Consider the following 22911-nt stretch of genomic DNA (forward strand, 5'->3'; position numbering starts at 1 on the left):
AGCTAAATTTCTTTAAAAAATACATTGTGTGCTTTTTATTTAGCGACTCAAGTCGACACAAGCGTCATTCTATCTTTGTTGCTCACTAGATGTTGAAAAGAGACAGAATTAACGCTTGTGTCGACTTGAGTCGCTAAATGAAAAGCACACATTATTGTCTGACCGGAGAGAGAAGCTCGTAGTATTCACGCAAAATTTTATAAAAAATAGAATATAGGGTTTTATTATAAATACAATGTTTCAACGCGTCAATGTTGTGGCTTTATCCTTTTTACTGTCTTAAGTCTTAATAATTGATTTATTAACAGTCTGAGCCTTTAAATGTTCATATATTCGAAAACGCTCCATTTAGCATAAAAATCTGAATCTTTATTATCTTCAAGTAGGTTTTTTTTAGAAAGTAAATTTAAAGAAAGAGTTACGAAACCAGTTCGTATCGATTAGAAACTTCGTCGTACATGGCTTGAATATCGTGCTTGTAAATCTATGCACAAGCTATGCGATGCACAGCATACATACGGCCTATGCAGTCCTTCGCGTCAGGATGCTCCGCGGCGAAACCGCGAACAACAATTTGTCAGCACGCGTGACAGCTTCGTTTAAACTGGAGTAACTTTCCATTGTCCCACGGGAACAATCGCGCGGATCGCGGCAAGTCAATGCGTCCGTGCTCCGCATGATTTCCTTCCACGTGACCACGCGTGTGTCACGTGTTTATCAAATGTTTTCCTCTACTCGCGAAGAATAACGCGAAGATAATCTTTTGCGCGTTGCATTCAAAGTCAACCGGAAAACGCGCGGGATTTACACATTTACATATATCCGCATTACATTAAATATGCAAAAGTCTTGGCTCTTTCATTACTTTTTAGTATACACAAACTCTGTATCAAAGTCATATCTGATGTTGACTTGCGATATCAAAAGTATGATTAATTTTCATGCTACATGATCATGATAAATATGGACTTTGAAGGTAAGAAGATCAATCCATCTGTTACGTAATTTTTAATATATACATGCGAACGTTAAATAAGCCTTAAAAAATCTATAGAAATGTTAGAAGATGGTAGTGCCAATATATGCGTGTGTGTGATTTACCTCTGATTGAGATATTCCGAGGAAGGAAAATTAAAAATTTTATTTTATACCTTACGCGTTACGGGATAACGGATGATGGCTTATCATGCATTGTGCGTAATGCACATGGCAAGACTCGTGTGCTGCTTGTTAATGAGCGGTACGTGGATTATGTGAAAGGCGAGCGAGCGAGCGAGTTGGTTGGATTAAGCGTATCGTTATAATGGCTTATTACGTTGTCGGTGCGATCGATTGGTGGTGCGCGAGATTAATTTCTCCCTAGCGTGATATATTCGCGATAACCCGCTTTCTGCCTTGCATCGTTGCATCGTTGAATACGAGCGTGCACTAATCATGCAGAAAGGTGGCTGTCGATAAACATATCGCCTTTGCTATTATATTGCGAGCGCCTCGTCAACCCGTGTTTTACGGGAATCGCGGCGAAATATTTTACGCTTGAAAGAATTGCGGAGATCCCGTCACACACATTGTCCCTCATTGTCACTCCGTCACTCATTGTCCCTAATGTAAATTCATTTGACTGCTTAATTAGTTTAAATTAAATTCGGCTAAGCCTAACAATCCATATTCATGACAGTTACGCGTGGAATATTTGGTATTGTATTTGGTATATTTGGTATTGTATGCTAAACGTAAATAAGCTAATTTGGTATTTAATTTATCTAATATAAAGATTATGCATTCAATGTTAGAAATGTGAGAATTACGTCGTTCATATAAATAAAACCGCTATGAAAATATAGATTTATATCGATGGATTGTGTATCTAAAATTAAGACAATCGCCGCGTATAGAAATTAAAAACTAAATAAAGAAATGTGAGAGAAATAAAAGTATTTACCGAGATTATTAATGCATTATTTACTATTTTACTTATATACATACATATTATAACTTAATTAATTTATATTTATTAGAATAGTTCAAAAAAGCGTATAAGACTTTGACACAAAGAGCATAGATGTTTTATACTTGAAAATACACATAATACATTAAAAGTTCTAGTCAATTACTCACGATCTTCATGTAGTTGATGAGCGAGTATCCGTGAGGCCAGGTGTCCGTTGATTCGCAGGATAACGGCTTGATATCGATCTGTTGGGACGTGTCGAGGTCGTGTAATGCCTTGGCGAAGAGATGGACGGCATCGTACAGCAACGACGTTTCAGTCTACGAATTGCAAACATGACGAGATGTCATCGACATGAGAGATACGGCGTATATAAGATACTTCGCGCAAAGTGATTGGATGGAAGATTTTAAGAAACGTTGGGCGCGCGAAAAGGCTCGCCTTGAAAAAAGCATCTTTCCGTCTAGAAAAAAGCTATCTCAATATTGCGTGACATATATAATCCGAACCTATCACTTTATGTATCTTATGCACGTGTCTACCGAATATCCTAGAAAATTATAAGATAGTATTTTATATTAAATTTTGGCAACGATTTTCACTCGCAAAAAGTGAGGAGTATCCTTTTTCATGTCTCAAACTTCCAATGATAATTATAATTTTGTTAATTGAATCATAATAGAACTTTCATATTATCCAAGTTTGGATTTTCCAAATAAAGTATTATAAACCGAAGTTTAATTCTGTGTTATTACAAAATCAATTTCGAGTATTTATTAGTACATGTATATTCATTGATGCAATAAAGTATATTGTGCGTGATTATCGTATGAGACTCTTAATACATATATACATATCAAGAGAATTATACATTCGATAGTACCTAGGTGCGAGATTTCAAAGGGAAATTTTCGACCTACGGACTATCTTGGGTGGAATTTGCAATTCCACACACTCGCGATATTGAAATTATCCAAAGGAGGAGAAAGGTTAAATCTCTCGAATTCACCATTTCACGAAAGGACTTTTGGAGATAGAGATCGGAGGTGGAGAAATTCTTGTTTCCGCCTTAACGCGCGGAAGAACGAAATCTCGGAGGATTTCACGGCAAATTGGCGCCTTTGTTTCCCCGACATTTATATTTCGTGACTCATGCGCGCGACATCCCCGCGATACTGTCGCTGTAAAAGCGATATCACCTCCGATATCGCGCCGTAGGGGTGTATATTCCTCCCGATATATTCGGGACAACCAATATCCTTACCGGATTTTACGAGGCCTCTCTCGCGGAGAGCGTATTTACGAAGAAACTAGTCAATGTATCCGATTCACGTGTTTCCCGATATGAAGGAACTATAGGATGATATCCTTACGCCGACCGAAAGTTTCTTTCGAGAAGTCTCCCAAGAAAACGACGCGCTTTCCCCTAACTTTATTCATTACTCGCGCATCACTCGCGAAAGGTAAAAGATGCGGCACGTCGTACGGTTTACGTTAAAATTTCATGCTGAAAAATATCGACGTGCTGAATTTATTTCCGAGTATCGATAGAAGTCTTTTCTTTTTTGGGTTATTTGGAAAGCTATCATAAAATTATCCGAAAAGGTTTCCGACCGAAATAATCCCGTCTTTCGTCAGTTGTCTTATCATGGAAATTCGGATGACATCTGAAGAGGGTCCCGATAGTTTCTCGATACTTCGTGAGCAAGCGGGAAATCGATTCCGATTGCGCGACTACGATCGGGATAGCTTTGGGATAGCTCCTCATGCTTCTTTTATCCAAAAAGCATGCGGCTAAATTTTATATCACTTTATTTTATTTTAATACTACCTTTATTCTACTCGATATAGAACACACAGAATGCCTCAGAATTCTTTAAGTAATTTTCTATTTTGACGATTTTTAATCTTTTTACTCTTCCATATAATCAGAATAAGATTCATATAAAATTAATAAAAAGAATAATTTTTTTTCAGTATTTTCCTTAATTTCAAGAAATTTAAATTCAAACTATAGCTCGTTGCTATGCGATATTTTGATACGATGTAGTACCTACAATACATTAAATACGGACAATGCTACACAATAATCGTACAATTTCATAGAGCTGCAGTTTCCAATATTCACAAATGAATCGATTGACGTTCTTGATTAAACGTTCTCGCTTTTCGCAGATAATTCACTCGTATGAAATGTGAGATGTTGGATCGGTTTAACGCTTCATTGACTCTACGAATAATGAATTATAAACGTAAAAACGACCGTTTTATATCGTCGTGAAATTTTTTTTAAAGCACAGCTATTAATTTCAGTATGTTTCTTGCCGTAAAACTTATGAGAATTAGAAAATATGTAAACGCACTGTATCAAAATAAATTATATTAAAATTACTTCTGCAGTAGATGTTGTTTTATTTGTCTGGCAATTAAGAAACGTATCTTTAACTTACCTTTATGGTAGTGAGATTATTCTGCTCCACGCGTGCGTGAAAGAAAAGAAAAGCACAATTAATTATTAAATTTTCCAAAATCGAAGTAAGTACAAAGTATTTTTTTATACCTTAAAAGAATGAAAAATTATAATGTAAAAAGTATAATGTATAATATATGTAGGGCGTATAATAATATAATGTGTATAGGGCGTTAAATTCGATGACAGAAGATAACTGTGACTGTGTGTCCGGGTGTGTCCTCGATGCGTGAAATACCGGGAATGAAGAAAGATAGTCCTTTGATCACCCATAGAAAGTCGCAAACCCGGATGTACTTGCTAACTAGTAAGGAACCAAATTGTGCCGTGTAATTACCGCGTTGAACTTCTTACGTAAGTCTACGGGACAAGTGGTGTCGCAAAATAATCTGCAATTTATGCACAAGCCTGGAATAACGAGCTTATGCTCGTTGCCGGTCCTAACGATTCCACCGGGCTGTATCCCCGCGTCTGTAATCGAATCAATGTATTGTCCGTTTGTTTGTCGCCGCGTGTACGCGATTGAGTTAATTAGCCTGGCTTTGACACGCTCGTAATGGGATTGCCCACATCCCTCCGAGGGACAGACATATCCCCGTTACGGAATTCGCCCAAACGTGATTGTTCGTTATGTGACGATGCCTTTGCGTAATGTCGTCGTTAAATCTCGAATCGGCGGCGCCGATGTTGTGACTATGTTAACTCTCATAACTGTTCCAATGATGTCTTGGCGCTGCTTAATGTTTTGTCCATACTTTGTGTGTATAAGCGTAATGCGACACTAAACCAAATTATTAATTATTGAGTTAGGAGATATGATAATTAAACACTTCTGTTTTTCTGAAAGGTATTACCGATGTTATTTGAGAAAATGGATTAATCATAAAAAGGATAAAGATATATACTTTATTTACCCCAAGGGGCCTTAAAGGGCGTTTTTGAAGGGACGTACCCAACCCTATTCACCACTTCATCCTATTCTATTCCTCCATTCCTATTTCCTCCTTTGGACCAAAACGGTTTAACGTCTCTTCCGAAAGACGGAAAAATGGATTAATCATATATCAATACATATTTATTTGATTCTCCAGGCATTTACATATTTTCTTAAATGTAGCTGCGTGTGGGTTTATAGAACGTCCTTAAATTAATGGAGAAAGAAATAGTCTTTTATATACCGATAAATCTTTCATGAATACGACGTCTATTTAGAGATCTTCTGTCAATTGTACGGTCTTAGAAGGATTCGTTCCATAAGAATGAAAAACGTTTTCCCGTTTGTATAGATGTAGAAGAACGAAATCAATCTACTTTCTATTCATCATGGCTCACGTATTCTTAAGTTATTGAATATATGATCTGATTTCTTAATCTTTCTAAAATCTACAAAGCAAAAGTAAAGTAAAGTAACTAATGAATGTATATTATCATCGAAAGATTAAGGCTTTATATATTTAGTATTTTTTTTATTAATTGCCGAGTGTAAAAAACTGTAGGTATTAGTTTTACTCACAAGTATCTGAATTCGGATTATTCAAGAAGCTCGGTTACTCTTTTTCTTTATTATTCAGCGATTTTTATATTTCTAATTTTAACGGTGGGAAGTCTGATGGGCGGCACCTCCGTAAAGCTGCGACACTGTGCCTGATGAAACTGGCAAATTGAGAAAGTTTTTATTACTAGCGTCTCTGCGTGCCACGAATCGATGGCGCAGTCTTTGGCGCCATTCGTTTTGCGACTTCCAATTGACGATTTTATAAGTTTTATTTTAGAAGATCGTACAAGAAAGTCGACCGAGAGAGAGAGAGAGAGAGAGAGAGAGAGAGAGAGAGAGAGAGAGAGAGAGAGAGAGAGAGAGAGAGAGAGAGAGAGAGAGAGAGAGAGAGAGAGAGAGAGAGAGAGAGAGAGAGAGAGAGAGAGAGAGAGAGAGAGAGAGAGAGAGAGAGAAAGAGAGAGAGAGAGAGAGAGAGAGAGAGAGAGAGAGAGAGAGAGAGAGAGAGAGAGAGAGAGAGAGAGAGAGAGAGAGAGAGAGAGAGAGAGAGAGAGAGAGAGAGTTTCTTTGTGCCGGCATTTCGTTCTTTTCCTCTCTTCGAAGCGAGTATCGAAGACGCACTATCTGTCGCCACGATGATATATCTTCCGTGAACTATTGGTTGTCTCTCCATGTCATGGGAAAGCCACCGCGAATTCTGTCGCCTATGTCATGTGACAGAAAACAAAGTACGCGGAGGCATGTTCCTGATAAAAAAGAGTTGTGTGCAATTATTTTTTTACCGTAAATAAGTCTCAAAAGATAAGAGAATACGAGATTTGTACATTTCGAAAACAAATATCAAGTAATTATTAATTAGTAATTTTTTTTAAGAGGCCAATAAGGCTATCAAACAATTGAACCAGTCAGATAACCGTAGTTAATTAGTAATTAATATCGAGCAGTATTCTCGATAGTAATATTCTCGACTATAGCATTTTTTTTCTCTTAGGTTTAAATTAGATCGGTATGTGTTGAATTATTACTGTACTATACAGTAGCCTTGGATTAATTCCGTGGATTAATATTCTCGAAATATATGTAATTTTTTTCTATATTAATTAATTAGTTACTCAAAATTAAAATATATGAAACTATAAAGGCTTTGAATAATGTGAGGATCAAAAGTAGGTATAAGTGAAAGAAAGAAATGTTTTGAATATACAGAAAATATTCCTTTACTTAGCCAGTAATAACTAATAAAAATGATTGTTTAATTCGACCTAACTGACCACATTTATTATATATGTATAATATCTTTTTCGTTCTTACTGTAAGCGTGACCATATGAGTATATAATGCGATTGGAAGAAAATTTAAAATTTTTATATCCTTTTTATTAATATTATACCACATGTTTATCACATGCATGAGCAGAATTATTATCTTTACATTATGAACGGGTCACGGATCAAACATACATTTTTCTAAAAGAAAATTTATGTTGAAATTACAAGGGAGACAGAGTGGAAGAAAACCAACGATTACAGAGTTTCCTTTGTATGCCGGTAATTATTTACTGATCTCAATTAGTTATTTTATTTTAGAATTTTACTAAATTTATTTTGTGTTTTACTAATGTAAGTTCGTTCTTAAATATTAATCAATTTGTCCAAATTATTTAATTTTAACAGACGTTCACGGAATTAAACCAAGAATTGTGCAAATTCCACGTTATAAATAACATTGACACTTTCATAAAAATAAACTAAACCTTGAACAATTTATTTTATTATTTCTGTTGCTATATTTTCTTATAAATCTGGAATTGTAAGAATAGAGAATTAGAATAGAATAGAATTGCAAGTATAGAGATATCTTAGTTATTATAATTATATTTGTATTAAAAATTCTCACGCTTTCAGAAACGTTCAGGAACGTCGTTGTTTTGTAAAAAGAGGCATAAAAGTATACATATCAAACAGACTGGTATATTGAATCAAATAATCTGTATATAATCTATAATTTTACGTAATAACATTTTAAATTCACGAGTAATGTTATTAAAAAATAGATTGTACGAAAATAGGCTTAAGAAGTACATCCTTATTTTTTATCACGCTATGGCAACAGAGTAAATATTAGGGCGCTTGAATCACACCTCGACTTTCACGCGAAAAAGAGGGAGGTGACATAAAAAAAACATCTTTTACGGAATAATGTCGCGACACGCTGCAACGAACGATGCAGCAGATCCGTCACATACTCGCGTACGAGGTACTGCAGCTACGTATACCGCAGAACATCGGCAAAAAGTTGTTGGGAAGTTCGTGCGAACGTGCAACCGTGTCCGGGCAAATTGGCCTTTTTAAGGGCCCGGGCGCGCTGGACCCAGCAGATGTTGCTTCCGTCGAAATAGCCGAACGTATACGGATTCGCGCTTCTCAACTTTTCTGCAGTTGATGCCGTGCCAGATGCGACGGACGATATAATTCGCTTTTCGCGAATTGGCGTTTCGTTATATTCGCTTCTTTTATGGCGTGTGGCGGCAACGCATCGTGCAAGATTCGCTCTTAAAATCCTTAAATTTTTATTTTACGTCACTCGAAGTTTACGAGACCAGACTGTATTTATGGAACTACAACGAAATATGGTTTGACACAAGCCATATTTATTAGCCATTATTTATTAGTAAAAAAAAAACGTTAGGCAGACTTATGCTCTTCAAGCTTAAGACTTAATTGTAAGATGTAAGAATGATGTAAATTTAATCAAGAAAATAATTATTAATGATAATTAGCGATTCTTTTTCTATTGGTAATTTATAAGCATCCTTCCGAAAATTATGTTTTATATATAGTTATATGTTATATCTATATATTTATAAATGCTTTCTTTACTCACGCACATATGTAAGGAACCACGTAAAGTAGATTATATGTTAGCATGTTAGGACGACAAGCTGCAGATATAAATGGAACAATGGTGAGAATGAGGGTGCTGACTCGAGTAATCTTGACAGATGAATGAAGATAAAGGAGCAAAGACTGCTATTTCACGAGACATCGTGATTAGTCATTCCCTAATAGTTACCTATGTGTCATTAATCGAGTGACGCTCAATCAACGAGTCGTGAAGCAAAAAACAAGCGATTAGTCTCTGAATTGATTTGTCTTTAAATCTATGTACGCGTGTTACTCAATACTAATGAATTTCTATTCACTGTAATGCATATTATATTGTACGAAAAGTAAGTTTTCCAAACATTATTTAGAGGATTTAATTAATATCATAGATTGAGAGGATTAAACATTGCGATGGGAGATAATAATATGACGATAATAAATCTTTTAACAATTTTTAGCAAAGTTTTACATGTCCTATGTGAAAATCTGATGAATTATTATATTTCGTATAGATTCTGACGCTGTTGACGTTAAATCTTACGCTGTAACGCCATACAGGACGTCGGTATATCGACTTAATCGATACATCCAATAAAATGTCGACACCTAATGGAAGTACCTGCAAACTCATGTGTACTTTCATGTACACCGTCTATGTACGTATATACCGATTAATTTGCCGTCGTTTCATTACGCCGCGCCGTGTACAGAGTATGTTCGGCACAGAAGTAGGTAAACTGCACACGTAATTTCCTACGCTGCGAGTCGCGCGCGCGACGTTTCTCGCCTTCGTGTATGGATTGTATTTTGAAATCGGCTTACGGAAGTAAAGGAAGTAGTACGCGAACTGCACCCGCAGCGAAACTAACACGGAAATCATGTTTACGCATGGACTACGTTCTACCTGACCTGGCCTCTTCAAATTCGAGGCGCGCATAAAAACGGAGATGTGTTTGCGGTTTCCGAGAACCGAGAAGGTAGTTATGTGATGTGGAATTGAAGAGCAACTTGCTTGTAGTTTCGCCGTACATATTAACATTACTAACATTACGCTGTACGGATATAAACTTGCGTAATATAATATTACAGTTGCGGTGTATAATAATATAACAATAAAATAGTATTCCAGCTTGATGCTGCTTGTTAATATAATAATACAGAGATGTGTACATTACTTTAGTTTAGTAACATTATTATTTTACAAATATTTTAAGATTTACACTTATTTCAAGCAATCAGTCTTAGAAAGTGTTTTATCTTTATTATTTATAGATTTAATATTTTAAACTGAAATCACCTGAGAATTTGATATAGATGTAATTTTTTGTTTTATAATAAATAATTCTTATTGTTAGATGAATCTTTTACGCGGAGTATGCCACAGGTATACAAGAGATTTACAACAAAGAGAATTAGGACGACATAAACAGGCGCGTGCTAGATGTACGTACTTTATATACATATGTATACACTGGAAAAATTTTATACTTTTGTGAAAAAAATTTGCTGGTTAAAGTTTTTATGTAAAGTAATCAATATATGTGTAGATTTAACAAATGTCTGCTATGTTAATTGAACTTAACGAATATAAAATTATTAAAATAATTTAAAAACTATATTGAATTAACAAAAATAGTGGACCGTTTGAAACATGTGCTTTATATTGCATGTGATTTATGTTATGTTTAACACAAATTTTCCAACTGTGTAGTTTATTAATTACTTTATATATATAGTTTGAAATATAGAATAATATTGATCGATAAATTTTTCTATCTTTATTGAAAAGAAAATCTCAGATGGAAAGTAACAAAAACTCCAAGTAGATAGATTCGAAAGCTTTCAGAAATTTTACTCTACTCTCGGATTTAAATATCTTCGCTCCAAAGCTCAAGACATATACAGAGAACAGTTATATTCATATAAGTTCATGTCTGTGTATTCTTAATGCTTACATAATTTTACACAAATATACTGAATATAGTAAAGATGCAGTTTCTACTTTCTTAACGGATCAATTTGTTTCTAACAAAAATTTGGTCGGCTTTAATTTGTAACGTTTTTCTAGTGTTTATTAAATGACATTTCTGTCACTCAAGGCCTAAATTAAAATCTAATTGATGTAAAATTAAACGCGATAATTTATTGGGAAAATTATCTTGCTAATACTGTCCTATTTTTAATAATCAGAATATTGTGATTAGCTTGACATAGTTATACTTTATCTTGGCCTTCGATTCATTAGAGAAGAAACGTAGATAATTTAGTGATAAAGTAGTATTGTGCATGCCTGTTTAATCACAAAGATTTTGATTTTCTCGCGTCACACATAGTACTAATGGCTAGCGAGTTCGTTCAACGGAATCGAGAACGGGACCCGACAGTCGTTCAGGTCTTTTGCGGTATTTGCATTCTTATGAGAATCGGCACGTGTCACAGGGAATTCAATTTCCTCACGGGCGGTAGTCAAGTTCCAAATGGGGTAATACCCAATTATTACATTCGCCCCCGTTATTCCCGGCCATGTCAAAGAGTGCGAGCCGGCTCGCGCTAAGTCTTTCGCGCGAGCGAAAGAACCGGAGAAGAAGTAGATCGATGCGGCCGTCAAGCGGGCTTGCGCGAAGAATGCGAAATTAGAGTGTTATTACGTGAGACGCGCGCGGCCGCTTTAAGGACGGGAACATATTTCGCCGTGAAACGATCTTTGCATTTGCATACATAACATCCGTACGCTTACACTTTGCGACGCCGTATATCTCGCGCCGCGTATTATTTATATATTTATATACTTTATGCCCGAGACGAACTTTGAGAGCGAAATATCGACATCGGTAAAATAAACGACTTCAATATGACCGTAACGCGGCATAGTGGCCTGCTCTCTCCTATATCGGCAATCCATTTCCGGTTATCGTTAACTTCCATGTGAGATGCATCTTACCTTGTTACTGTTCTGTCCCATGTCGAGCTCGCGATTGTAGCGCTTCTCACCGTAGATCCAGTCCTGAATTACCTTCTGGATTTCCGGCTTCTCCGGGTCCACTAATCGAAAGGCAGTGATATTGGTCCCGCCGTGCTTGAATTCTTCTAAGTCGACGGTATGCAAGTCCTGAAAAGAATTCGGATTGATCGTGACGTGAATTCTCATTAGTTACATGCTTCTAGATTATAAAATTTCATATCAGCTGCAGCAGTCTATAGGTACTCTGTGGAATATATAGTCTTCTTCTGTTATCGCATTTGATAGATTTTATGAGTGACCACTTGTATTCAATTTTTAGAAATTACCTTAGATATTTTTTCTATCGATCGCTTGAATATTATTCGGTCTCACAAATGTTATCTTAACGTATTAATGAATGTCATAGAAAACGACGGTGTAAAAATAATAATTCTATATTTTTACGAATTAAAAATTTCTCTCTTTCCCAATATCGAGCATGCAAATAATAAAATCTAAATATTTTCTGGAAGAAGCAGGAATTATGTTTCAAATCGAATTGGTAAAACTTCCGTTGGAAGTTTCGTTTTATGATTTATATAATTGAACGTGATTTAACCATATAAGATAAATCTCAATCGGATTCACATGGTAAAGCCAATGTGACGTTAGATTTTCTGGAGGATATTTTCTCGTGACGTTCCACGACTTATTTCAGATTACGTATAGGATCCCGCGAATCACAGATGTCGAACCTAGTAAAGCTGGACGATTTCCGTTCGACTCCAGAGATTGATGTTTTGTTTCCTATAATAGTTCAGGTCTGTCAGTTTTTTCACGCTGCAAAAATCTCGTGTCCGACTTGTTAGAAGAAAAAAAAAAGCATCCAGGTTGTTCTCCGGTCTCCGTATCGTCCTTCGCTCTCCACGATTTCTGACTATTCCCAGCAATCAAAGGGAAATTGAAAGGTCGATGTTTTATATTGGATGAAGAAGTCATAAAAGCAGCGCAAGCGATTTGCGAACGCCTTTCAGTTAATGGATTTTGTATTGACAAGCGTAAGAGGAGCGAGATGACAAATAATTCCAACGTGGAAAGAGTCCATTTTAAAAAAGTTATATGGAATATATTTTAAAAGATTAAAAATAAATTTTTTATCTTAAAAATTTATTCTGTTTTACATCATGCTTTAACATGCCTTATTATATTTAATTAAAATTACACGATAAAGTGCACACGCTTTTGTGTATAATGTAAAATATTGTGTTGAAAAATCGCATTTACATTGTTCAAATAAATACATGTAATAGAAATAAACATATAATTATATCAGTATAAATATTTAGCTCTAGATTTTAATTTCGAGTTTATTAATTTATTAATTTTAATGATCAAAATATTGAGCATTGAAGATTTAATTAAATTACGATTAATGATATTTTCATTAATATTTTCATTAAAAAGAGGATTTATTTCTATAATTGTTAAATGTACTATAAAATGAATAAAAAGAGATTCGGTATGTTTTTCTTAAATTATGGATATAATTTTCGATATTTGACTTGTAATTCGAACCGGATATGCGAGTAGAAGAAAATAGAAGTACATTTTATGTGTATATTGATTCTCGATTAAATAGCCATAGTAAAATACGTTAAAGTATTAAAACAAAATTTTCGATACAGCAATCGTCGGCCTGACGAACTGGATCGATCATTCCTCGTGTACATTTCTCTCTTTCAGAATTACTATGAAATATAATATTGGGTATGAAACGCATCGCCATTTATATTCGCCGCGATTGGCATCTGAGGCAGGAAGGACGTTTGAATTTGTATTCTCCATGATAGTATTCAGTAGCTATCGACAGGAGTGGAGATAACTCAAGCACGAAGCATCTGCTCTCAGAGGCCGGTATCTGTATCGCGCGGTGACGCTTGTGGGCCGACGTGATTTAAAGTCGCGTGCAGCTCGAAGGCGCGTCCATCCCGGTCCATCTTTTCAAATACTCGCGGTGGATCGCGTCGCGGCCATTTATTATCCTTTGTCCCGCATCCGGAGCATGATGGATAAGTCCGTGTTCCCGATCTCCCTGTCTCTTCGCCAAGTAGGTGGGACACCAGTTGGCGACATCGTACGTTCCCGCGATGTCACGCGAATCGATTGAACGCCGCGCAGCGATTGATCATCGTCTCGCCTCGAGCTACATCCGGTTTGCAACTCTTTCAAGATACACGTCGCAACGCGGCGGCGATACCGCTTGCCCGTCCGCGCAATAACGGCGGTCGATGGGACTGCATTCTCCGTTACGTCCACGAATTTCCCTCGTCCTTAATCCCGTTCTGTCCTTTATCACCCCTTTGGTGATCGTTGCGCAACACGATTACCGAATCTCTTGGGAGGCAACACGAAGATGGAGGCCATAAAAGGAATCATTTGGAAGCGCAAGTTAGAAGATTATGAAGATCAGTAAGTTCAAAATTTGCACCCACGCTTAATAAAGTAAAATATCAATGTACGTAGAATCGACTTTTTTTAGAAATAAAATTATAGTATCAATAATTTTGGAATAAAAATAAGAGATCAAAAAAATGTTCGCAAACACACGCAAACTTAACATAAGATTTATATCCATTTCTACCAATGTAGATTAACTTTAATTTCGATTTAAATTACTTTTTATCTTTTTCTAATTTTCAAAACTAGGAAAAGATAAAAAGTAAGCTAAACCGAGATTAAAGTTAATCTGCATTGATATATAAATGGACATAATTAATCAATATACTTATAGTATTAAATATCAAATAATAATATATAAAAAAAATATTGTGAGTACTAAAACAGTAAAATCTAGTAAATAATAAATAGAATATACTAAATAGTTAATAATAGAATATACTAAAATCTTTGTTAAAAAACTGCTGTTATCGAATTTGTTATATGTACATATAGAAGACTTTGAATTATTCAAACACATTAATTATTCATGATACTATTGGTGTTTGCAGAACCAATAACAGATAAACAAGAAAATGATATATAGACATGTGTATATAATGATATATGAATGATATATGGATAATAATTGTTATAGATATAGGTTCAATAAATATAAATATAAATAAATAATATATAATGTTAATAAATACCTTTGAGTAATGCGAAGAACACTTTCCGATGATAAAATTAATGGTTATTTATTTAAATCCGTTTATTCACTCACATACATACACACACGTACATACACTTTTTAACGAGTTTAAAGTTGCTGCTCATTTTATCATTGGAAAATCATTATGTTACCCCATTTGCTCATCAATTCCAATTACTTCACTCGAGATGTGCATTTAATACACAATGTAATATTGTACGTATGCACCGATTATTGTCATCGCAGGAATAACTGATAAAGCGAGGGAACAACGGCGATGAAAACTCGAAAGTGCCTGTGAGGATACGATGGCGAGTGCTGTTGTTGCATGCACCCACTCGTACAACCTTTTTCAGTGTGGCGATTTATGTCTCTCGCACGCAACATTTTATTAACACGCTGCTTCAAACGCGCGAAATTCCTTTCGCATTATGCGCGCCGAGGAGATTATGCGGTAACTAAACCTCTACCCTTAAAGGCTACACTTCAAGTCTCGACCATTTGAGGCTACGCTGTCCATATATGGTCCTCGCAACTTTCGCGTGTAATTCTGCAGGGTCTAATCAACCAAATTAAAAAAAAATTATATGTGAAATAAAGGTAGGAAAGACTGAAGAATATAATAGAATTAAAAAATTTGTCAATAATTAATATTAAATTGTTCAAAAACGTCGATTTTTGAAGGTGCAATTTTGACAACATGAATGAGCGTTTGAAATAGACTCTAGGTCCAAATATGAACCCAAGTAGCCTTTAAGAGTTAAATTAATACCCGTAGAAGAGAAGCTTTGTTATTTACCCTCCATATATAGTTTACCGATCGCAGTTACTCAATTCGACGATGATCGTGGCACGTATATTTTCGGATAGTTTTCGTCTATGGAATAGATTTCGTCACATTGGAAAATAGATTACTCTCCTCGCGTGTCCGTCTCGATACGGTACCAAAGCTATTGTATTGTATAAATATACATGTACTGTCGGATTTTTGTTTATCAACAAGACTAACATACGGGCGAGTAACAAAGAGAATGGCTTTTTTTCTCAGTGCGTTATCATCGTGCCCGCGGCATATGATAGATCCCGGCAAGAATATCGCTTTTCACACAACACTGCGTCCATGCGTGGTTGTTACGGAGTCTATCACGGAATTTCGTTGGCTCGTAAACTTGTTGTTTTGAAACGCGAACACCCAGCGAACCTATGTGGGCGCGCGGCGCGGAGAGCATCATCGTTTGACAGATGTTCAGCTTTTATACATCGATGCGTATTATGGCGCCGTACAAACATGGCGAATCGGTGAAAGAAAATATTTTGCAGCGGTATTTTAAATATTTAATTTGCAGTCGATTATAATTATACGATTGCGGTGACAGTTGAAGAGTACAGGGGAAAAACGATGCCCAATGTCTATCCGGAGTAATTTCGAGGAAAACAACAATTTTAAATTTCGAGACATCAGATATCTTAGGAAGCTATTGAGAGTACTAGCAATGAATATCGGAATATGCATAGTGTTTACTTATTGTTTACTAGTGTTTACTTATTGTTAGTGTTTACATTTTATGTTGGATGGTTCTTACCTACAAGCGCGTGGACTATCGTTTTTCCCCAGCACGATACATCTTTCGGCCTTATTTCCAACGAATTGTTATTGTTCTTGATCGAAACAGATAAGAATCATAAAAGTTCTTTGAAAATGTCACAAGATAGCATGAACAGATTAATTTCGACACAAAGTGGACTTTGATTTTTTCCCCCTGTAATTTTTTACCCTTCAATTATGTACCGATAAGAATTCTTTTGCTAATTTTGCGTTAGCTATTTTACTTTTTGAAGAAAGAATACATATGATGGAAAAATATTTTCCCATTGTAAAAATTCTATTAACTTTGCTCACATTATGCAGATTGAAATACATATTAGAAATTGATAATAGTTGTTCCGTTTTTAGTAAAAACATTAAATAGTGAAAGATCCGTAATTACTGTGATTAAATCTCAGTTTAGTTTAAATTAACATCTTTAGTTCGGATTTTACATTGAACGTTTAGTTTCGTCTAATAATATCAGATTACATCTTCGTACTTAATAATTAATTAAATACTTTGCTAATTTGGTGGGTTAATAAATAAATGTATACATTTCTTTTAAAGTAAACGTGATTTCTTTAAAGGCTTTCAGGATTTCGTAGCCATCTAATTAACTTCTTTAAGCGATTTTCGAGATTTTCACAGTTTTCTGATTAAAGGCCGTGTTGAAAGCCGTTTTATTTGAACGGAATTTTGCTTGAGAAGTATTCTATTTCAGCGCGGAATAGGATATTCCCGGGACGAGCTCAAGAGCTCCAAAGTGTAGCGTGAAAATCCAAGGGCGTATCATCCTAAGCGATGGATGTCCGTAATAAGCACTTTAATGGCGGCCAAGACTATAACGACTATAACAATCATCGTAACCGTAACAGGCATAATAACCGTAATGATCGCGCGGGGACTGGGGGTGTACGCGTCGACGCCACCCATAAATTCGTAGAAGCAGAATGCTGAAAGCAAAATTCGTATATGGTCTCAGCTCTCCACCGTGGGACCCGCGCGAGAGAACAGACTCCCATAATTTCATTGCGAAAATCACTGTTTTATGAGGCGAACTTAATTCAATGAAAGGCAATTCGTCGAAAGCCAAGCCGGAGTGACCGAGCAGGATTCATTAATGCTCTTGCCCCGGTATCCGCCGAGGGAAAGGGCGCTCTGGGCTATACGGTGTGTGTTATACCTACATCCGACCGCGTGTAACACAGCCGTGCTTCCCCGATCCTGTGCCGCGGAAAGGTCAGGTTGATGGATGATGGCCAATTTTTCCCTCCGAGAGCCTTGACGACTGACCGGCGTAAGTGAAAATAAATAGTCTCCAACGCGAGACATATCGTCTCGGGAATCGAGCGGGGCACACCGTTAAATTCCCTCACGCGATGGAGATCGGTCGCGGCATTAAGCAATTATTAAGCAGCTTCCTATCCTTTTCATCTCGCCGAGTTTTATCGTGTCGAGCAATCTGGTCACACCTCTCCGAACTAATAATTTATCATTTGCTTTCCCATTATATTAGATAACGTTTCGTTTACACTCGGTAAAAATTCTTTTTTTTTTTTTTTTAAATAGCTCCGCTCCATTTATTTTCGGGATTTTTCTTTCGTTTGCGTAATAATTAATATTAAGAGTAAACTTCCCACGCACAGTTTATAAATTAATAGTTTAAGCTGATAGCTAAGTTAAACGATGCAAATTTTACAGGGAAACCATTAGGGGCGATTATATATTATTAATGAAAATTTATATACATACGCACATGGCCAACCTCATTAATCTTCCTCAAGTTACTGTTGATAAATATTAAACGGATAATGTATCAATTTTTACTGGTTCATTGAAGATATACAAGCGATTTTGCACTCATCCGCGTCAGTAAAATAAAGCAAAATAATGGAAGAAATTTTACGATTAATTTAGGATTCATCGCGTTTGTGACACCGTTAAACCGGAATTGACCAATATCGGCGATCGATGTACATTCGCCGTCGGTATTAATCGGTGTTATTCCCGTAAAACAAACCGACCATCGTCAGTACAGAGTCAACGGAAAGAAGCCCGGGGGAAAAAAGAACGTAGCTCGATTCTTCCGCGCTCGAACAAATACCCTCGCTGATTTACATTTTAATGGATCTAAATTGAAATCTAGTAAGGGGAAGGGGGAAAAGTACCGAGATAAATTGCGTCGCTCGCGGTTATATAGCGTGTCCGTTTAAAGCCCCATTTATTTTTTATCACTTATTGCCGTCGCGGATGTCGAGTCGCGTCGCGTCGCGTCGTCGTCGGCGCGACGACGCGCTTCTCATAGCGTCCCCGACTGACGTGACGCCTGCCTTTCCGCTTCAACTCGCACTGTCGAGACGGCTGTAAATTACTAATTATCCTGAGACAGCTTCCAATTTTAACTGCAGCAGGCCGACGTTTTCGCTTTTTACTCATTCAAAAGTCACATTGCGCGTTTGCACCTGCGTAACGTTTTCATCATGCTCGCAATGAGCTTGCAGACGAGCGTGTAAAGCAAAATTTAAAAATTTTACTCCTCGTATTGCAATTGAAAATTACATTCCATACGCGAGATCTCGCGATGGACCCTTTTGTCGCGATTAAATTAGTTATTCACGAAAATTATTCTCTTTCCTTGGAACTGTATTCTAATCTGATATAAAAAAAGGACATAGTTTATTGAATCTTATTTGCATTATCGATCTTATAGAGTCAATGTTCCTTTTTAACATTCAACGTCAATCTGAGGAGCTTTTTGTAGCTCGAAGATATATTTTGATGTCTTAATAATTCTCAACAGATCCTTAATTTTAATATTTTATAAATTATACTATTAAGTGTGTTATTTAAAAAAATTGAAATATATCATTTTTACGCTTTATCCTAAATAATGATTTATTCGCTGTATATCAATAGAATCTATCATATTGCTTCGCGACTTCATAGCGTGGCAGAATAAATTATTACCTTTAAAATAATAAATAATCAGGCAAATTTGCTACTATCACAAAATAATACCGCCAACGTTATTCAACGTCACGTTGAGCTGCATTTTACGTTTCGCTGTATATCACGGCGGATCTCTCTCACTGACGGCGGATGGCAATCTTTGAACCGTTCGTACGGTGAGCGATCCCTTGTCTTTTTAGTGGTAATTTACGAGAGGTTCAAATATTCCGGGAGTAAAGTTATCGATCTTGAGTCTTCGTGGGAAGCGCCAACTCCTTCGGCGCAGCTTTCTTGACAGGGAGGCACCGAAGACAGGGAGAGAGCCGCAGGTGGCTCAGACGATGAAGATTGCGAGAATTAGTCTTACAAGCAACGCGCCTGATGCAATTTCGCGACTCCTACGTGTCTACTCCGGATTACTCCGTGGCCTATGACGGACGGAAAGTCGATTGTTAATCGCATTTAATCTTGGGGGTACCTACCAGTGACGTGATAAGGTAGCTGTGATAGTCGCTCATCATTCCAATCTGTTGCGCTTGTTTCAGCACATCGTAGATCCTCTCGGTGGAACAGTCGAGCACGATATGCGACTCCGCAGAATTCTTGATTTGTTTTAGCAACGGCCTGAAACAAAACAATTTTCTCTGTAAGATGTACTTATTCTTAAACTTTTATAAAGGAAATGTTGAATTGTGCTGGTAGAATTTAAGCGACAAGAGAAGGTCTCAAAGTATGTCGAAAATTTTGCTGCAGAAACATCTCAATTTTTATTTCAAATTTTTGCTAGTTTGCAAAAAAAACAGATTAAATATGATTGGGCCAAGCAGCAAAAGCAGAAATCCAAACAAAAATTTTTAATTGGAATTTTCTAATGCAGTCTGTCGAGATGTAATTGGTGAAAGAAAGGCAAACGTCAAAAGCACATAATATAATAATGTGAAATTTTGTCTCTCTGCAGATCACTTCGCGCGAAAACTCATTCGCTCACTCGCGATGCTCTTCGGGAGCAGAACGGTTCCGATTCCGGACATGCTTTTCGTCGTGTACTACTTTTAAAATTTCATACTACTACCGGCTGCTCTCCGGCCTCTCGGCCACCCTTCGGGTTTCTCCCTCTCGCTTCCAGTCATTCAACATGCACGATAATGCGAATCTCCTTATGCAGCCCGTGGAAGTCGGGATCCGGACTCGCCATGGGAATTTTTCATGCTCTATGCATAATTTAGCGAAAGTGCCCTTTATGCCCGCGTTGCTCTCGTAGCTGTATCGTCCTGCGAATTTCATTTCTGTCCCCGTCCCCGTTGGTGACGATTGCATCTCTCTTTTCGCGTCTGCGACTTTATCGAACAATGAAATGGAGAAGGGCGAGTGTTGACGGAAATGCGAGTTATATGGTAATTTTTAATAAACAATTGTAATTTTCTTTTAGATTATATAGATTTATTTCAGTACAATTTTATTGCTATACTAATTAGATGATATTAAGAGTATTTATTGTTATATTAATTCGATTATATTAAAAGTATAGGCTTATAATCAGCATCATTGCTGATGCCTCATCTCTTGAAGTGTTGTTCTCTATCACATTTGTCTTCGTGTAGAACATCTATATCTCTTGCACTTCAAAAAAGCTATTATTATTAATTATTATTATTATTATAGTCAGATATACTTCTAAATGTTGGATTGATTAGTAATGTATCAGAAAATTTATTTCTCGAATAGTTATCATATTGCAATACAAATTTTCGAACGCACATATAAAGTACTATTTTATATATATATATACATACATATAAAATATATGTGTATATAAGTATATTATATATATAAATGTATACAATAAATATGTCTTAATGCGTCGATTTGATCGGCATTATGACCATACTATTTCTTCGTAGCAACAGTTTACTACAGTAATAAGCGTTCAGCAGCGTCACGTATATCGCACAATACACCCTGCCTTTGGATAGCTTTACGATATTACAGAGAAATAACCGTGAAACGCCTCGAAATATTGTAGCATCATTTCGGCGTCTCGACGCCGATTACTCGCATTTTGTCACCTCTCAACCCCTTAAAGGCTTACCGTTTTCATCGTGTTGGCCAACAACCCGGCTCTTACCCGAGATTACCTACTCCGAGAATCATAACTAAAGTCGCTTAAGAAATTTTCTGTGACTCTTTCGACATGGAACTTAAACGCTTATTTGATCGGTTGACGATGCTCGTTTAGAAATTTATGTGCGTGTGCATTTTGTGGCACTATATTTAATGATTTTTTGAGGATATGATTTGTGAGTGTTTATTATCTAAAGGCAATTTCTTTCGTGTCACACGTATTCACACATGCATTCTACATGTTTTCTATTTTATTTTTACGTAATATTACGCACACGTGTAAACATAGAAATTTATGTTTTATAATTTATATAAAGCGTCAATCTTCAAACTAAATTAATCCATTGTATTCTGTGATTGTTACGTTATCATCAATAACGGAAATAACGTTCTATTTTATCAGAAAAAATATGAAAAGGTTTTTTGGGAACGTGTCCTAGCTTGACTACAGCATTCGCTTCAATGAATCATGCTCGTATTTGCATTATTTATCATTATTACCGCACGATTGACGATTAATACGATAATTACGAATATGGCATTATTTGTTATTAATGCTATCATTACTATGCAATTGCGTAATGATTGTCATTCTAAATTAGTTATCCTATCGCGTTTATACCGATTCTAAGCTATTTCTCTCTCAATTACGTTGATGGTTATAGGTATTGCAGCAATCACGTTGTGTTAACGGATGACCCGAGGTATAGATATTCATCCAATACCAAGGGTTAATGTATATTATATATGCGCACAAAATAATTTACCGATCAATTTCGGCAAGTTACAAATTGCGAGTATGTATTATGAAATTTTTATGAGTTGTGTGTCATAAGAACTTTGTGACTTTTCATTGTATTATCACGCAAAACCCAACATTACAGAATGTACAGAATATGTGAGACTATGAAAATATTTTGAAAATAATTTAGCATAACGTTCTAACTTTTTCAACGTAATTTTTCGCGATATGCAAATATGAAGCAACATAACATATTGATTTTGATATCAATTTTACGGAATTACGAATCGAAGAATCTAATTATCAAAATTTATTGAAGTATCATAAATCTTATCACGAATTTCATTTACCGAAAATAATTTAATTTTACAACGGATTTAGATAAAGGAAGAAGATATAATTGTGATCGTGTATCCAATCACAAATGGTTTTTGCGATATCGATTGCAATATAAAATTTATTAACAATAAGAAATCGCTACGTTGCTTCAAACGATTCTCCATGTTCGAACTTCTTTCTCTCTCTCTCGATATAATTCTCGATTTTGAGAGACGCACTCTCGAAAAAATCAAACAGTATAACGTAAGACGAGGAAACGTCTTCCGTTTGCTCTTTTTTTCC

General features: G+C 36.1%; 1 protein-coding gene across 4 annotated transcripts in view; it reads right to left on the bottom strand.

Moving 5' to 3' along the window:
• Nucleotides 1-22911, bottom strand: part of Kair1d (Kainate-type ionotropic glutamate receptor subunit 1D) — a 134612-nt gene that overhangs the window by 15733 nt on the left and 95968 nt on the right. For all 4 annotated transcript variants that reach the window (XM_071711519.1, XM_071711520.1, XM_071711517.1 and 1 more), the window contains exons 5-8: nucleotides 19910-20051; nucleotides 11740-11907; nucleotides 4402-4422; nucleotides 2119-2271 (exon numbers count right to left, since the gene is read on the bottom strand). In XM_071711519.1, the coding sequence (XP_071567620.1) occupies nucleotides 2119-2271; nucleotides 4402-4422; nucleotides 11740-11907; nucleotides 19910-20051 (484 nt within the window). The remainder of the gene's footprint in view (nucleotides 1-2118; nucleotides 2272-4401; nucleotides 4423-11739; nucleotides 11908-19909; nucleotides 20052-22911) is intronic.

Source organism: Temnothorax nylanderi, unplaced genomic scaffold (assembly GCF_030848795.1).
Source record: "Temnothorax nylanderi isolate EJ_2023f unplaced genomic scaffold, tnyl_v1.0 TNYL_tig0099_pilon, whole genome shotgun sequence".
NCBI lineage: Eukaryota > Metazoa > Arthropoda > Insecta > Hymenoptera > Formicidae > Temnothorax > Temnothorax nylanderi.